Consider the following 15824-nt stretch of genomic DNA (forward strand, 5'->3'; position numbering starts at 1 on the left):
CAGGCCGCAATTATTTCTCATAAAAGGTGATACCCAAACTGTACCATGATGTTGAAAGGCAAGTGGTGTCATCTCTGGCACACAGTGTTGGGTCAAGGGTCCAACTGACCACGGATGCTTGGTCTGCACTCCTCCTGCTACACCCTCTTCGCTGTCATTGTCCTCCTCCTCCTTGGCTAAGTAGCAGTGCTACTCTACTGGTGATGTGATCTCCTCTCCAGCCACACCGCCCCAGCTCCCCAGGGCCTATGCTGCATGCCAGGTACGACGGATTCACGCCATCTTAGACATTTCTTGCCTCAAAGCCGAGAGTCGCACTGGAGCAGCTCTCCTGGCGTGACGTGGTGTGTGACAACGGCAGCAATCTCATTTTGAATTTGGAAAAGTTGACACATGTACCCTGCATGCCACATGTGCTAAATCTAATTCAGAGATTTGTGTCTAAGTACCCAGGCTTACAGGACGTCCTGAAGCAGTCCAGGAAGGTGTGTGGGCATTTCAGGCGGTCCTACAACAACTTGCCAGTGAGGTGCTTGATTTGCAATAGCCCGACTTGCTTGAATTCAACGCTTCCGATGTTTAACCGCCTGCTACAACAGGAGAAAGCAGTCAACCAGTATATCTAAAACTACAGTAAAAGGACATGCTCTGGGGAGATGGGGTTGTTGTGGCCGAAGCACTGGACACTCATACGAAATGCCTGCAGGCTCATGCGGCCATTTGAGGTGGTGACAAACATGGTGAAGGCACCATCAGCGACTTGATCCCACATGCTTTCTTCCTGGAGCGTGCCGTGCGTAGAGTGTTGGATCAAGCTGTGGAGGTGCGTGAAAATGAACAGGAGGAAGAGTTGTGGGAACAATCCTCAGCAGAACCAGATGTTTCCTCAACACCTGCGGCAGCACAGAGGAGGGGGGAGGAGGAGGAAGAGTCTTGTGGGGAAGAGGAGTCAGATGACAAAGGTGTTTTTTTTTTTTTGTTGAGGAGGAGGTGGAAGAACAATTACAGCAGGCGTCGCAGGGGGCTTGTGCTGCTCACCTTTCCCGTGGTATTGTTCGTGGCTGGGGGGAGGAGGAGAACTTACCTGACATCACTGAGGAAGAGCAAGAGGAGATGGATAGTACGTCGGGATCCAAATTTGTGCAGATGTCGGCTTTCATGCTGTCCAGCCTTTTGGGGGACCCCTGTATAAAAAAAACTCAAGGGGAATGTCCTGTACTGGGTGGCAACACTACTAGACCCTCGGTATAAGCAGAAAGGCAGAAAGGATCATCATCGGAAGGCAGAAAGGATGCAGCACTTGCACCACAAGCTGGCAAGTATGCTTTACAGTGCGTTTAAGGGTGATGTCATAGCACAACTGGAAAAAAGGTGCCCCTGCCAGTAATCCTTCTCCCGTTTCCACGCAGGCAAGGGCAGGACGCTCCAGTGATCTCATGGTGATGTCGGACATGCTGACATTCTTTAGTCCAACGCCTCGCCTTAACCCATCCGGATCCACCCTCTACCAACGCCTCGACCAGCAGATAGCTGATTACCTGGCCTTAACTGCGGATGTAGACAACAGCGATGAACCCCTGGACTACTGGGTGCGCAAGGCTTGACCTGTGGCCAGAGCTGTCACAATTTGCTATCCAACTTCTGGCTTGCCCAAGCGTCCTGTCAGAAAGGACCTTCAGCGCAGCTGGAGGCATTTTCACTGAGAAGAGAAGTTGCCTAGGTCAAAAAATTGTTCAGTACCTCACCTTTATCAAAATAAATGAGGCATGGATCCCGGAGGGCTACTGCCTGCCCGAAGACTAAGTCAGTACCCGCACACAGCATCTCTGCCTGCACACCGTGTGACTGCCTGACCCGAGACTAAGTCGGTCCCCACACAGCATCTCTGCCTGCAGGCCGCATGACTGCCTTCTCCGCCACCACCAACAGGCTCCAGGACTCCAGGTGGATTCCTGAATTAAGGCTGCTGCTAGCAGCGGCCGCTAACCAAAACAATAACTATTTTTTCTGGTGCGTGAACATGCCTTCAATATTCAACATGTACACACAGAACGGGGTTTTTTCATGAACCAAAGTTCTCTTTTTATTCTCCAAAAGTTTTTTCTTCAGAAAGTTGGTGATAAATGTACACTAAGTAGTTTATCCACACTGGGACGGCGTTTGGGCTGATCTTTCTTCACTTCTTTCAGATTGCGTTGGTGGTTTTTCTACGTCCTGGAACGGGGATGTGTTATTTATGATGTGCCTCTGAGAAAGCGGCTTATGGCCGCGAAACACGTCAGGCATTTTTATGTGAAGTGATGGTCTGATGTTGTATCTACATTTATCACCAACTTTCTGAAGAAAAAACTTTTGGAGAATAAAAAGAGAACTTTGGATTATGAAAAAACCCCGTTCTGTGTGTACATGTTGAATATTAAAGATAATCTGTAGGGGTGGAACCATGCTACTTTTTTATCCTTGGCGTGAACATGCCTGCCTAATTATTCTGGCTGCACTGCGGCTGCAACAACAAAACAAAAGGCATGTACATGTGTCGATTCCCCTTCGTGATCGTTACCTTGCCGCGGTGAAGGGGCTTGCATTGTCACAATGAAGCAATAACCGCCGGCTATATGAAAGTGTGGGGGGGGCACACCCAAGATAATAAGGTCGTTGCTTCATTGTGGACAGACCAAATTCGATCAACTGGACAGTCGGTGTTCTATCATCGAGCTACCTCAGCCCGGCGACCATATGGGCTTGAAAACCGATATGGCCTGCAGTCTCGCCATGGTGCGCACCAGTCTAGCACGGCTGTCACTACACAAACAGCTGTTTGCGGTGCGTTACACAGTGAGTTTGGTCTGTCAGTGTGAAGCAGTACACTAATTACACTACCTGATTGATGTATACACATGCAAGATGTTTTAAAGCACTTTATGCCTCCAATTTAGCATGCAATGTGATTTCTGCCCTTAAAGGGAACCAGAGACGAAGCACCCTTGTGTATTTTACCATATATATATATATATATATATCAGTAAGAACATTAGAGAAAACACTTACCCTGCTCTCGGTTTCATCCTCACTGCTAAAAGTGTCTGTTATCAGCTGTGATAAGAATCCCGGACTGAGCATTCAGTCTGGCTTTGCAGGGAATAATTATATAATTATAGCTGAGTCATTATAGCAGAGCCACAAGGGGGCAGGCTTGGGCTTGAAAAGACACCAGAGAAGATGCACTCAGCTATAATCATTCCATAGCAAAGCCAGACTGACTGCTCAGTCGGGGATTCTTATCAGAGGTGAAAACAGTCAGATTAAACAGAGAACAATGAAACAAAGAGCAGATTAGGTGTTTACTGTCATGTTCCCACTGATTTTAAAGGTAAAATACAAGAGGGCGCTTCATCTCTGGTTCTCTTTAAAACACTGCTCTGCGTTTAATCCTGATTTTTCCCCCGGACTTTTGGCTTGTATCCCACTCTGCCATGCCACCCTCCAGGTGTTAGACCCCTTGAAACATCTTTTCCATCCTTTTCTGGCCAGAATTAATGTTTGAAGTTTTGAAAGTTCGCCTGCCCATTGAAGTCTATTGCGGTTCGCAAAGTTCGCGCCAATGTGAACTTTTTCAGAAGTTCACGTTTGAGGTTCGCAAACCTAAAATCGGAGGTTCGAGCCATCTCTATACTCCAGCTGGAGATGATGACACACCCTTGTTGGCCATCTACTCCAGCTGGAGATGATGCCATGCCCTTGCTGCCCTAGTACTCCAGCTGGAGATGATGCCACGCCCTTGCTGGCCAACTACTACATTTGGAGAACATGACACGCCCTTGCTGGCCATCTACTCCAGCTGGAAATGATTCCATGCCCTTGCTGGCCAACTACTCCAGCTGGAGATGATGCCACGCCCTTGCTGGCCAACTACTCCAGCTGGAGTTGATGCCATGCCCTTGCTGGCCAACTACTCAAGCTGGAAATTATCCCACGCCCTTGCTGGCCAACTACTTCAGCTGGAGATGCCACACCCTTGCTGGCCTACTACTCCAGCTGGAGATGATGCCACGCCCTTGCTGGCCAACTACTCCAGCTGGAGATGCCACGTCCTTGCTGGCCAACTACTTCAGCTGGAGATGATGCCACGCTCTTGCTGGCCAACTACTCCAGCTGGAGATGATGCCATGCCCTTGCTGGCCAACTACTCCAGCTGGAGATGATTCCATGCCCTTGCTGGTCACGGTTTCTCTTTAAAGTGTACCATAGACTGCTTAACCTAAAGATTTGATGCTTACCCGGGGCTTCCTCTAGCCCCATAAGCATGTCTCAGTCCCTTGCCATCCTTCCGCGGTCTACAGGAGCAGAAGACCCCGACTGACGCAACTTAACCAGTTACCAGGGCTGATTGCAGTTAAACGCTAGACCACGAGAGGACGGTGAGGGACTCAGACATGCTTATGGGACTGGAGGAAGCCCTGGGTAAGTATCAAATCTTTAGGTTAAGCCATCTCTGGTGTACTTTAAGGACATATTTAGGGGATCAGATATTACTAAATCACAATGAAGTGCAAATTATGACCATAGTACACTCCATAACAGGCCTCAGATAAATTCAAACCGCAATCCAGGTGAAAAGGGAGCCCCTGGTCAAATGCAAATCGTGGTGTATGACCGCTTCATCAGAGGCCCCCAAAAAAGGAATCCTTAGGAAGTCTTTCTAAAATGATTCTGGTTTGGCAGAAGAGACAGATGACAACAGTGGTATTTACAGTTTCTGTACTTAGAGGGGCAACGTGTATGTGTTAACATGTAGGTTTTTATTACATTTTTTTTCCTACAATTACTTTTACATCCTATGCTTAGGAAAGTTGCTTTAGTTTAGTACTGTGAGCCATCAGCAAAAGCAAGAAGTTTTGAATCAGGATGATACCATTTATTGGCTAACCTAGAAGAAGATTTTAGCTAATAAGCCTTCTTCAGACTCAATACCTGTCCGCTGACAAGATTATAGAACAGGCAGCTCATATACACTTAACATAATGTCCAGTGTATATAAGCTACCTGTTCTAACATTTTGTCAGCATACAGGAATTGAGCTTGAAGAAGGCTTATTAGCCGAAAGCTTACTCTATTTCTTCGAAGTTTGCCACTAAATGGTATCATACTGATTCAAAACTTCCTGCTAAACCTGTAAAGTGAGGGTCCCCCTATTCTTCCCCCACCCCCACCATTCCTTTAGAGAGTTGCTATCCATAAATAGTATGGAATAGTATTGCATCATTTTAGGACCCAAAGATTTGTTTTAGCACTCTGGAACTTTGTGTCTGTTTATAAGTTCACAAATCTATTTACTACTGTGAAAAATACTTATATTCCAATCACATTTGTTAGACTAGTGTGGACAGTTGTAGAGTTTTGACTTGGTATGTATTTTTGCTTCCTAAGCTCCCTAAAGTCAGGGGATGGAGACAGACGTCTTTCTGTGGAAGTCTGGGACTGGGACCGTACATCGCGGAATGACTTCATGGGGTCAATGTCTTTCGGTGTTTCAGAAATTATGAAGAATGCTGTAGATGGCTGGTAATTGTCTCTAATTTTTCGTATTTTAGCATCCTCTGTGAATTTATTGTATATTGTGTCTCTGTGGAACCTTACGGTGAATGTGCTGCCTGAAACAGTAGTGGAGGTTATCAGTGAAACGTCATGATGTGATATAGACAAAACATTGCAGATGTCGAACATCAAATCACAGATTCTTCTGCCAATGCCTACCTTACTTTCCTTTCTTTTTTTTTTCTTATCTTTCTTTCTCTGTTTTTATATTTGTTCATTCTGTGTTTCTGGTTATTTTTAATTTGCCCTCATTTTATGTATGATTTGGTCTTTTTATTTTCTTGTGTTTATTTTGGGCAATTTCATTCCCAATGCTTTTTATTATACCCCCATTAAATCACATACAATCCTACTTCTGTGGTTTCAATTGTTTTGACATTACTCATATGCTGCTTGCTGGCAATTCTAAACCTGTCTGTCATTTCTTTACTCCACCTCCTTATCACTGTGCTACCCTCTTCTTTGGTCCTGGTTGTCTGTCTGCCGCATGTCTCTCTCAGGTACAAGCTATTGAACCAAGAAGAAGGCGAGTATTACAATGTGCCTATTACTGATGACCCAGATGACTTTGGACTTCGGCAAAAGTTTGAGGTACAGGCCTCGCCCGTACAGCTAATAGGGCAGAAACTTAGGTGCCAGTACCTTCTTTTTATCATGACTTCAAGATTCATCTTTTTTTTGTTCATGTTTATTTTAAAATGCTTGGAATTTTTTTTCTCATCATAGAGATTAGGGATGGTGAATGAGATGCAAACTGTTCCAAAACTATGCACATTTTTATGCAAATGTATGCAGTTTTAAAATGGACCAATCAATTTAAACCCAGGTCAAAATTGATTGGTCCGTTTTCAAGCTGCATACATTTGCATACACATTTGCTTAAATTTGCATCAACTCTGAACAATTTGCATATCTGTGATCATCCCTAAAGATCATCCAAAGTGCATTTCTACAGATTGAGGGACAGTAAGTGTGTGGTGTAAATGACTTTTTCACCACCCATAGGCCAAACTTCTTGAGATTTGTAGAATAAGTTGTACAATCACGTCTTCATAATTTGTAGTGACTACCCAGACTTGAAGCATTTGGCTAGGTACACAGTAGGATGTTGTGATCCGATATGAAAGTTGCAACGCAAAATTACAACACAACAAAAATGTTGCAATAAACACAGTGGTAATGTTGCATACAGTAGGTACAGGGAAGCATACATGCAATAAAAAGTATGCTTCTCTGTGTCTGTAAAGGTTTGTGTTTACAAGTAACGCAGTGCATTACCGTAATGCGTCATCTACAACGCGACGTTAACGTTTCACTGTGAACATTGCAAAGACTTATCATTGCAGTGTGGTAAACTGCGTTATATGACTTCATAATGCAGGACAATGATGTCCCACCATGAACCTAGCCTTTATGGTATTGTATAAACATCAAGGATAGATTATTTAGTGGCAATACTAGAGCAACTTTTATTGATTGAATGTATTATTGCCCTTGTCTGAATTCTACAGTTGGATTCACATAACTTCTGTAGGCAAATTATGTCATAACTTCTGACAAATTATGCAACTGTTGGAAACACTTTGGGACTGAAGAAGGTTAGAATTTGGGATTGGTGACTCACTCTACTTACACCTTTGCATTTTTGCTCAGGGGTATTGCACAGGACTCTTGCCCATTTCAGGAAATGCCACAATTCCATGCATTTAGCAGGGACTCACAGTGGATGGCTAGGATATCCCCATAGCCCCTTCACCACATAGGCCTCTATTCATAAAGCATTCCCACTTGCGGTAATGCTCAAAACAGCTGACTTTACCGACCATTTAGCAAAGTGTCCATTCATAAAAGCGGTTTCCGCATGAAAAGCTACAATTCCTGAGCAGTGTGGGAAATAACCCCGATGTGCGGTGATTATCACAACACATGTCACTACATGTCAATTCGTAAAGATTAGAGCAAGCGGAATTGGGAAGGAGAATACCAGCTGTTTAGAAAAGGAGATAAGCCAGCGGAAAACAGCAAAGTTAATGTAGACAGACCTCCCAGGCAGCAGCAGTGAGAGCAGAACAAAAAAGGCATCCCAAAATACCCAGGCCGTGCTTTTTTTAACCTCTTGGGTACCTGTTTTCAGATAAATTTCACATCAGAAAGCCTGCATGTGTAACATTTCTTGAAGTTCTTCTAAGCTGTGGCAATTAAATAGATTGTTTAGAAAGACTATTAGACATATTCAGAGAAGATTCAGGGCAAGGAGAGGCAGTTTAAAAAAAAAATGCACATCTAAAGGGAAGTTGGGGCTGCCTCGTTTATTGTATCTTTCTCTGCACAGAGAAAATGTATCAACTCAGGCAGCACCGCTAGTTTAGTGCGGGAATTACCCGACCTTTCATCGCTAGTGTAAACATTTTTATGAATTAGCACACAAAAGTCTAAAATACCGATGCAGTGTTTTCCCTCCAAGATTTTTTTTACTGCAAAAATTTTATGAATAGAGCCCATAGTAAGAATCCTGTTTATCTTAGAAATATATTTTTGAACAGGACACTCACTAGTGACACAAATAAAGGTTTGTGTAAGTACAGGATGGTTGGAGACGTTATCTATCTCCAATCACACCAACATTTCAACTAAGAAGTTTGCGTTTTGTGATCTGATCGGTTCAAGGCTTTGCTGCCTCTCCCTATCAGTATAGACTGAAAATAGCAAATCAGCAATCCGATTACAACACATAGATCCAGATGATAATTTAACACTAATTACTGTATATATTAAAGGACCACTATCACGAAAACTGAAAAATGTAAAGTCCATGTAAACATATACCAATAAGAAGTATGTTTCTCCCAGGGTAAAATGAGCCATACATTACTTGTCTCTTATGTTACTGTCACAGTAGGTAAAAGAAATCTGGCAGAACTGACATGTTTTAGACCAGCTCATCTCCTCATGGGGAATTCTCATTGTTTTCTTTATTTTCAAAAGCACTTAGTAAATGGCAGTTGGTCCATCCAACTGCCCAAAAATCCTTTTCAGCGAGTGTCTTAATAAAAAATAAAGGACATGATGAGAATCCCTCAGGAAGAGATGGTCTACGCCAAAACCTGTCGGTTCTGTCAGATTTCTTCCCACTACTGTAAGTGACAGCAACATAGAAGAAAAGTTGAAAGAAATGTATGGCTCATTTTACTCTGCAAGAAATGTACTTCTTATTTATGTGTTTACATTTATTTTAAATTGTACACTTTTTTCATGATAGTGGTCTTTTAAGTTGTTCAGAGATCCAGTCCTATACGCTACTCCTGGGGGAAACAGTAAAAAAGGGCGCAGTTGGCTAGTAGACAAATCGGGTGCCGCCATTCACTCCCATAATAATTATCGTTTACTGGGCGCCGAACAGGAAAAAAGGGCGCCCGAGAATAATAACGTTTACCAACTGCTTGTGATGATTTACGTTTCCTATTTCAATAAAACATTATTTTAAAAGTTATCCCTTAGTGTTTGTAAAACATTATTATTCACGAAACAAAGCGATCAGTACGTAACGTAAATTATACTATATTTTATCCCTTACTGTTTTTAAAACATTATTCTACACACAATACAGTGATCTCTAAGGAGGGTCTTCGGTTTAGGCACCATCAGGGGGGTCTTAGGTTTAGGCACCAACAGGGAGGTCTTAGGTTTAGGCATCAACAGATTGGTCTTAGGTTTAGGCACCATCAGGTGGGGTCTTAGGTTTAGGCACCAACAGGGGGGTCTTAGGTTTAGGCACCAACAGGGGGGTCTTAGGTTTAGGCACCAACAGGGGGGTCTTAGGTTTAGGCACCAACAGATTGGTATTAGGTTTAGGCACCAACAGGGGGGTCTTAGGTTTAGGCACCAACAGGGGGGTCTAGGGGTTAGGGGTAGGTACAAGGAGGATTACTTAGTAATTTTTTTTTTAAACATTATTATACGTTTAACTATTTAAATGGAAGATTAACGTTTTTACAATTGCCAATTTCATGCACATTATTTAATGCTTCATAACTTTATAAAATATTAATTTTAAACGAAATACCGTACAATTCATTTTTAAACGTTTTCCATGCTTATCTATTAAAACCCCGCGCCCTTTTTTCCTAGCACCCCTTTTTAATGTACGCACTCCTGGGTCCCTGTACGCCGGGGCACAAATAACCTCAATAAAGAATCTCTGCTATATGGACAATTTATTATCACACCAAATTACTTTTTGACAATTGCTTGTTGTCTTGACCCAGGGTTTTCATTGCAACAGTATAGAGTGGCCCCTAAAGATGAATGATTTACTCTCTACACTTCCTGCCACTTGATCCACAGAGATGCACTTTTTTGAATGGTCTCTTTAAATGTTTGCAGTTTATGATATGACAGCAATTCCACATCATTTCTTGTTCAGTTTTGTCCATTATCTTCACGCTCACATTTGTAAAAACATATATTTATAATTATGCATATACTGTATTTTTTTTTCAATCATACTTTTGTCCCTCAGAGGATGTTGAGCTCATCCTATAAAGACTTCATGCTGTTAGCTAGTCATACCGAAACACTGCTCAAATACGTCATAAATAGCTCACCCTAGAGACTTCATGCACATAACAAGTCATACTAAAACACTGCTCAAATACATTGTAATAGATAAGACATTTCTAGTGCTCTTAAAGAGGAGCTGTCAGCCATGCTATCTCAGACTAAAAACACATATATAAGTAGATAAATACTTGCTCTACTTATATAACATATGTATTGCACTGTCCACATTTTTATTTTAGTGATTTTGAAATAGTGAAAAAAGTGAAAATCCTTCGTAGGATTTTCCATTTTGACTGCGTCTATCTTGAAGCCAATCCTGACATAATTTCCTCTCCTTGCCTGCCCTCCTCCCAGTCTTCAGACACTCCCACCCAGCTCTGCAGTAGAAAGTGTATTGTCTCAGCATGAGAAATCATGGCCTATCAGAGAGGAACATAGGTGCGAGAGGGGAAAACGGGGAGGGCAGAGGCTTCAGCCAATCAGGCTGTATTAGCTATGTCTGAGGGGAAGTAAAGAAGAAAAAAAGTAAACCCAGCATGCCCTGCAACTTTCTTTGTGCGACAAATGTACCAAATAAGAGTCAGGTAAACTGGGGAATGATGTTTTTGGGAGAAGAAAAGAGTGATTTTTAACATTTGGATTGCCTGGTTAGCATCCGTATTACTTGTTTACCAGATAAAAATAAATAATTGATTTTTTATTTTATGCCTGACAGTTACACTTTAACCAGTTCGGCCTATCTGGACGAGCTTCCTCGTCCAGATAGGCACTGCTGCTGCCGCCGGCTGGTGCGCGCGATCGGGCGCGCCCCCGCGCGCGCTCCCGCTGCCCGCCGCTAGCCCCCCGATCAGTGAATGGGAATATAATTCCCATTCACCGATCTAACATCCCCCCAGAAATACCAACGCTTTCTCTCCAGAGAGCGCGGTATTTCTGCCCCCAGGAAACTTCTCCCCAGCATTTTAGTTCCTGGATGCGAGATCGTTCGCATCCAGGACTTTTTTCACTGTGGCCATCTTGTGGCCAAATGGTAAACTGCACCCACATACATTTTTAATAAAAAAAAATATTATTTTATATTTAAAATTAGCAGTTTCCCTCCCACACCAAAAATTACCCACATACACTTTTTTTTATTAACCCTTCTGGTGGTCTAATTTCGCCAGGAGGGAGCACAGCAGTTTTTTTTTTGTTTTTGTTTTTTTTAAATCATGTAGCGAGCCCAGGGCTCGCTACATGATAGCCGCTTTCGGCGATCTCCGATCAGGAAATCCTGTTTAAAGAACGGGATTTCCTGAAGGGCTTCCCCCGTTACCATGGCGACAGGGCGGGATGACGTCAGCGACGTTGTGACGTCATTGGGAGTCCCGATCCACCCCTCTGCGCTGCCTGGCACTGATTGGCCAGGCAGCGCACGGGGTCTGAGGGGGGGCGCGCGGCGCAACGGATAGTGGCGATCGAGCGCGGGGCGGCGGCGATCGGTGTGCTGACACAGCTAGCAAAGTGCTAGCTGCATGCAGCAAAAAAAAAGGAAGTAAATCGGCCCAGCAGGGCCTGAGAAAACCTCCTGCGCGCGGGGTTACCGCCAGGAAGGTTAAAAAAAAATACACTTAAAAAAAAAACATAAATAGTTACCCAAGGGTCTGAACTTTTTAAATATGCATGTCAAGAGAATATGTTATTATATTATTTAAAATTATAAGCTTATAAATAGTGATGGACGCAAATTGAAAAAATGCACCTTTATTTCTAAATGAAATATCGGCACCATAAATTGTGATAGGGACATCGTTTAAATGGTGTAATAACCAAGACAGATGGGCAAATAAAATACATGAGTTTTAATTACGGTAGCGTATATTAATTTCAAACTATAATGGCCAAAAACTGAGAAATAATGAATTTTTTTCATTTCTTTCTTAATCTTCCTGTTAAAATAGATTTAGAAAAAAATAATTCTTAGCAAAATGTACTACCCAAAGAAAGCCTAATTAGTGGCGGAAAAAAACAAGATATAGATCAATTCATTGTGATAAGTAGCAATAAAGTTATAGGCGAATGAATGGGAGGTGAACGTTGCTCGGATGCATGAGATTTTCGGACTGCGGTGCTGAACCGGTTATAGTGTACCAGAGCTGAGATAAAATAAACAATTTATACATACCGGGGTCTTCCTCCAGCCCCATGTGCACGGATCGCTCCCACGCCACTGTCCTCTGTCTTCCCCCTCTTCGGTACCGGATCCCGTCCCTTAAGCCAGTCGGGACCAATCAACACAGAAGTGCTCCCTCTATGTATCTCTCTGGCGGCTGCTGGAGAGATACATAGAGAGTGCCATTCTCTTGTGTCAGACTGGCCGCGACTGGAGGAAGTTATGGGACTCTGTACCGAAGAGGGAGAAGACTGAGGACGGCAGTGTGGGAGCGATCCGTGCGCATGGGGCTGGAGGAAGCCCCAGGTATATTGTTTACTTTTTGTCAGCTCTGGTTTCCTTTATGTTTATTTAGAGGTATGCACATGCTTACATGTTGTTCCGCTGCTGGTGAGCCGAATGGTGTCTACACCCCTTCCGAGTTGTAACAATGATCGCCAGAGCCCTGAATTACCCTTGCTTGGGGTGCACGCTGTAGCAACGCCCAGCGCAGGTACTCAGCTCCAAGTGCCGAAACTACCTTCTTCGATACACATAGGTCCACTGCCTTACAATCCAAATGAACACTTCTCTTCAGCTAAGGCAGGGGCAGAGAGGAGCAAACAGCTGGCTTATACCAAGATGCCTTAAAAAGTAGCAGGGCACTTTTTATAATTTGGGTGCTGCTCATCAAGTGCAATGGAGAATTGCAGCTATGGTGAACCTAGTTTATAATTTAAGCTCCTGGGGTGCTGCAGTTAAACTAACACATAGCCATACTCGCGGTTACAGCGAGCTAACTCATGCAGAGACAGTATCGGCAGAGGAGTTTGGCTAGTCTATAGGGATGATCGAAGAGATGCAAATACTTCCGAGTTTATGCAAATATACTGTATGCAGTTTGAAAATGGACCAAACAATAGAGATGGCCTAAACCTCAGATTTTAGGTTCACGAACCGTGAACGTAAACGTCCGCGAACCGGCGAACTCGGCGAACCACAATACACTTCAATGGGCAGGCGAACTTCAAAAACTACAAATGCTGTTTCTGGCCACAAAAGTGATGGAAAAGATGTTTCAAGGGGTCTAACACCTGGAGGTAGGCATGGTGAAGTGGGATACACGCCAAAAGTCTCGGGGAAAATTATGGACGCAGAGCAGGGTTATAATCCCTAAAGGACAGAAATCACATTGCATTCCTAAATTGGAAGCATAAAGTGAAAGGTATGCACTGACTGGACTAATACAGTGTGCAGTCACAGAGATGCAGTGAAAGGTATGCACTGACTGGTATAATACAATGTGCAGTCACAGATGCAGTGAAAGGTATGCACTGACTGGACTAATACAGTGTGCAGTCACAGAGATGCAGTGATATGTATGCACTGACTGTGCTGGGCCTGGCACAGTATAGCAAGGGCCAGCTGCGACAGACAGGGCTGATATATATGCAGTGTCAGTGACACACACACACACACACACACACACACACACACACACACACACACACACACACACACACACACACACACACACACACATCACAAGAAGATTAGCTCTCAAAAGAGCTTATTTTTATTTTGGGGTGCTTTTCAGCAACAAATATCAGCAAGGAGCCAGCTAACAAGAGCTAACTAATGCTTTCCCTATCTCTCCAGCAATGTTTCTCCCTTCTCTCACTAAGCAGGCAGCAGGAGGAAGTGCAGCCTGATTGGCTGCCATGTGTCTGCTGACTGTGATGTAGAGGGTCAAAGTTTAGCCCAATGATGTGGTATAGGGGGCGAATCGAACTCGCTATCTGTTCGCGGTTCGCCGGGATTCGCGCGAACAAGTTTGCCAGGGAACCGTTCGGGCCCTCTTTACCAATCCATTTAAACCTGGGTTTAAATTGATTCGTCCATTTTCAAACTGCATATATTTTCATAAAGCTTTGCAAAATGTGCATCAACTCGGTTGTGACCCTTATCTATTGTATGTAAGATTTTCCTAAAGAGAACTCAAGCTGGTCCTAAAAAAATGAAAAAAAAAAAAAAAAAAAAGCATGCTACCTGATGGGGGAGGGATGGGGAGTGCCCGGATCAGCTAGCGTTCATTACCTCCTCTCCGACGATCCTAGCTCCTTCAATCCTTTAGTTTCTCTTCTGTGACCTTAGGGGTCACAACACTGCAGAAGCAGCTCTGTGCTTTCCTCTCTGAGCACAGAGGCTGATCAGCGTGGAGAGGGCAGGGTAGAGGCGGGGAGCAGGCAATGGAGAGCCAGTTAGAATGCTCTGATAGGCGGGGAAGGGGGCATTACGCAGGAGTTCCTCTCCTGCAGTGGACACCCCTTCCCTATTAGTTTGCCGACAAGCTGCATGCCGGCTAACTCCAGGGTGGCTAGTGGGGTGCAGGGGGATCGAGAGCGGCGAGCAGGGCACACAGAGGCATTTCCTGCAGATGGGAACATGCCTCTGTGTTCCTTTTTTACAATTTAAAACCGCCTTGGGTACACTAGAAGTGCAGGCAACAGCTCCTCCAGGCCCCCAAGTGGAGCAATTATTCACTACCCGTCATCCAGCCCAGCCCCTTTCCTTGTTAATTGTTGTAGCCAGGACTTTCAGCCCTTTGTTTTCTTGGCATTTCCTTCATCAAGAAATTGTCACTTACCACTGGGTAAATTGCTTCAAATGGGAATGTCATTCATAGTACACACAGTGTGCATAGTGTTGCTCATGACTCATGTATAAGTCGACCCCTTTACTTGTATTTAGTGAGAGAAAAGTGTTAAAAAGGCGCTAGCTGTGGCTTAGTATGGCCCTTTAAATGAGCTTGATGCCCACGGTGCTGCTCCCTCCGCTGGGTGGTGCCAGGAATCTGGTATGTGGAAACAAAAAGAACAAGGGTGCGCTCCTATGGTGCATTAACTCTTTATTCTCCAAACTCACGCTTAAAAACAATTGCACTTACAGGAAATGTGCAAGTAATGCACATGTGGGGGGGCCCTTGGCAATTGTCCAGCCGTCACGTCACCGGAAGAAGGCGTGGCTAAGCGCCGAAACGCGTAGTGACGACAAGACGGCTTGCCGAGAGGAGTAGGAGCCGGCGGTTGACCCCAGTCCACTTGCCTTCCATCGTGCACGGACCCTTGTAGCCCTGGCCAGGCACAGAAGGTGGGAGATACTCGGTGGCGGCCCCCCCACATGTGCATTACTTGCACATTTCCTGTAAGTGCAATTGTTTTTAAGCGTGAGTTTGGAGAATAAAGAGTTAATGCACCATAGGAGCGCACCCTTGTTCTTTTTGTTTCCACTTGTATTTAGTGAGTCAGACCTAAATTTATTTCATTATAGTCTAATATATACAAAAGTTATGTTGATGTCTGACAGGAATTTAAAGTGGTCTGAAAGTCAGCATTTCTACTTTGCTCTAAAAGATTCCTCACAGCTTGAAAGCTACTATCCCAGAATTTTTTTTTAGCAGAACATCACTGAAATGGTTAAACAAATCACTTTGTCCTGCTATTCAGCTTCAAATCTGCATCCAAACTGGAGGTAACAG

The 15824-nt window shown here is 44.0% G+C and overlaps 1 protein-coding gene across 3 annotated transcripts in view; it reads left to right on the forward strand.

The window, feature by feature from the left end:
• Window positions 1-15824, forward strand: part of PRKCG (protein kinase C gamma) — a 539544-nt gene that overhangs the window by 424710 nt on the left and 99010 nt on the right. For all 3 annotated transcript variants that reach the window (XM_068241314.1, XM_068241315.1, XM_068241313.1), the window contains 2 exons: window positions 5428-5562; window positions 6096-6186. In XM_068241314.1, coding sequence (XP_068097415.1) covers window positions 5428-5562; window positions 6096-6186 — 226 coding nt within the window. The remainder of the gene's footprint in view (window positions 1-5427; window positions 5563-6095; window positions 6187-15824) is intronic.

This window comes from Hyperolius riggenbachi, chromosome 6 (assembly GCF_040937935.1).
Source record: "Hyperolius riggenbachi isolate aHypRig1 chromosome 6, aHypRig1.pri, whole genome shotgun sequence".
In the NCBI taxonomy this organism is placed as follows: Eukaryota; Metazoa; Chordata; class Amphibia; order Anura; family Hyperoliidae; genus Hyperolius; species Hyperolius riggenbachi.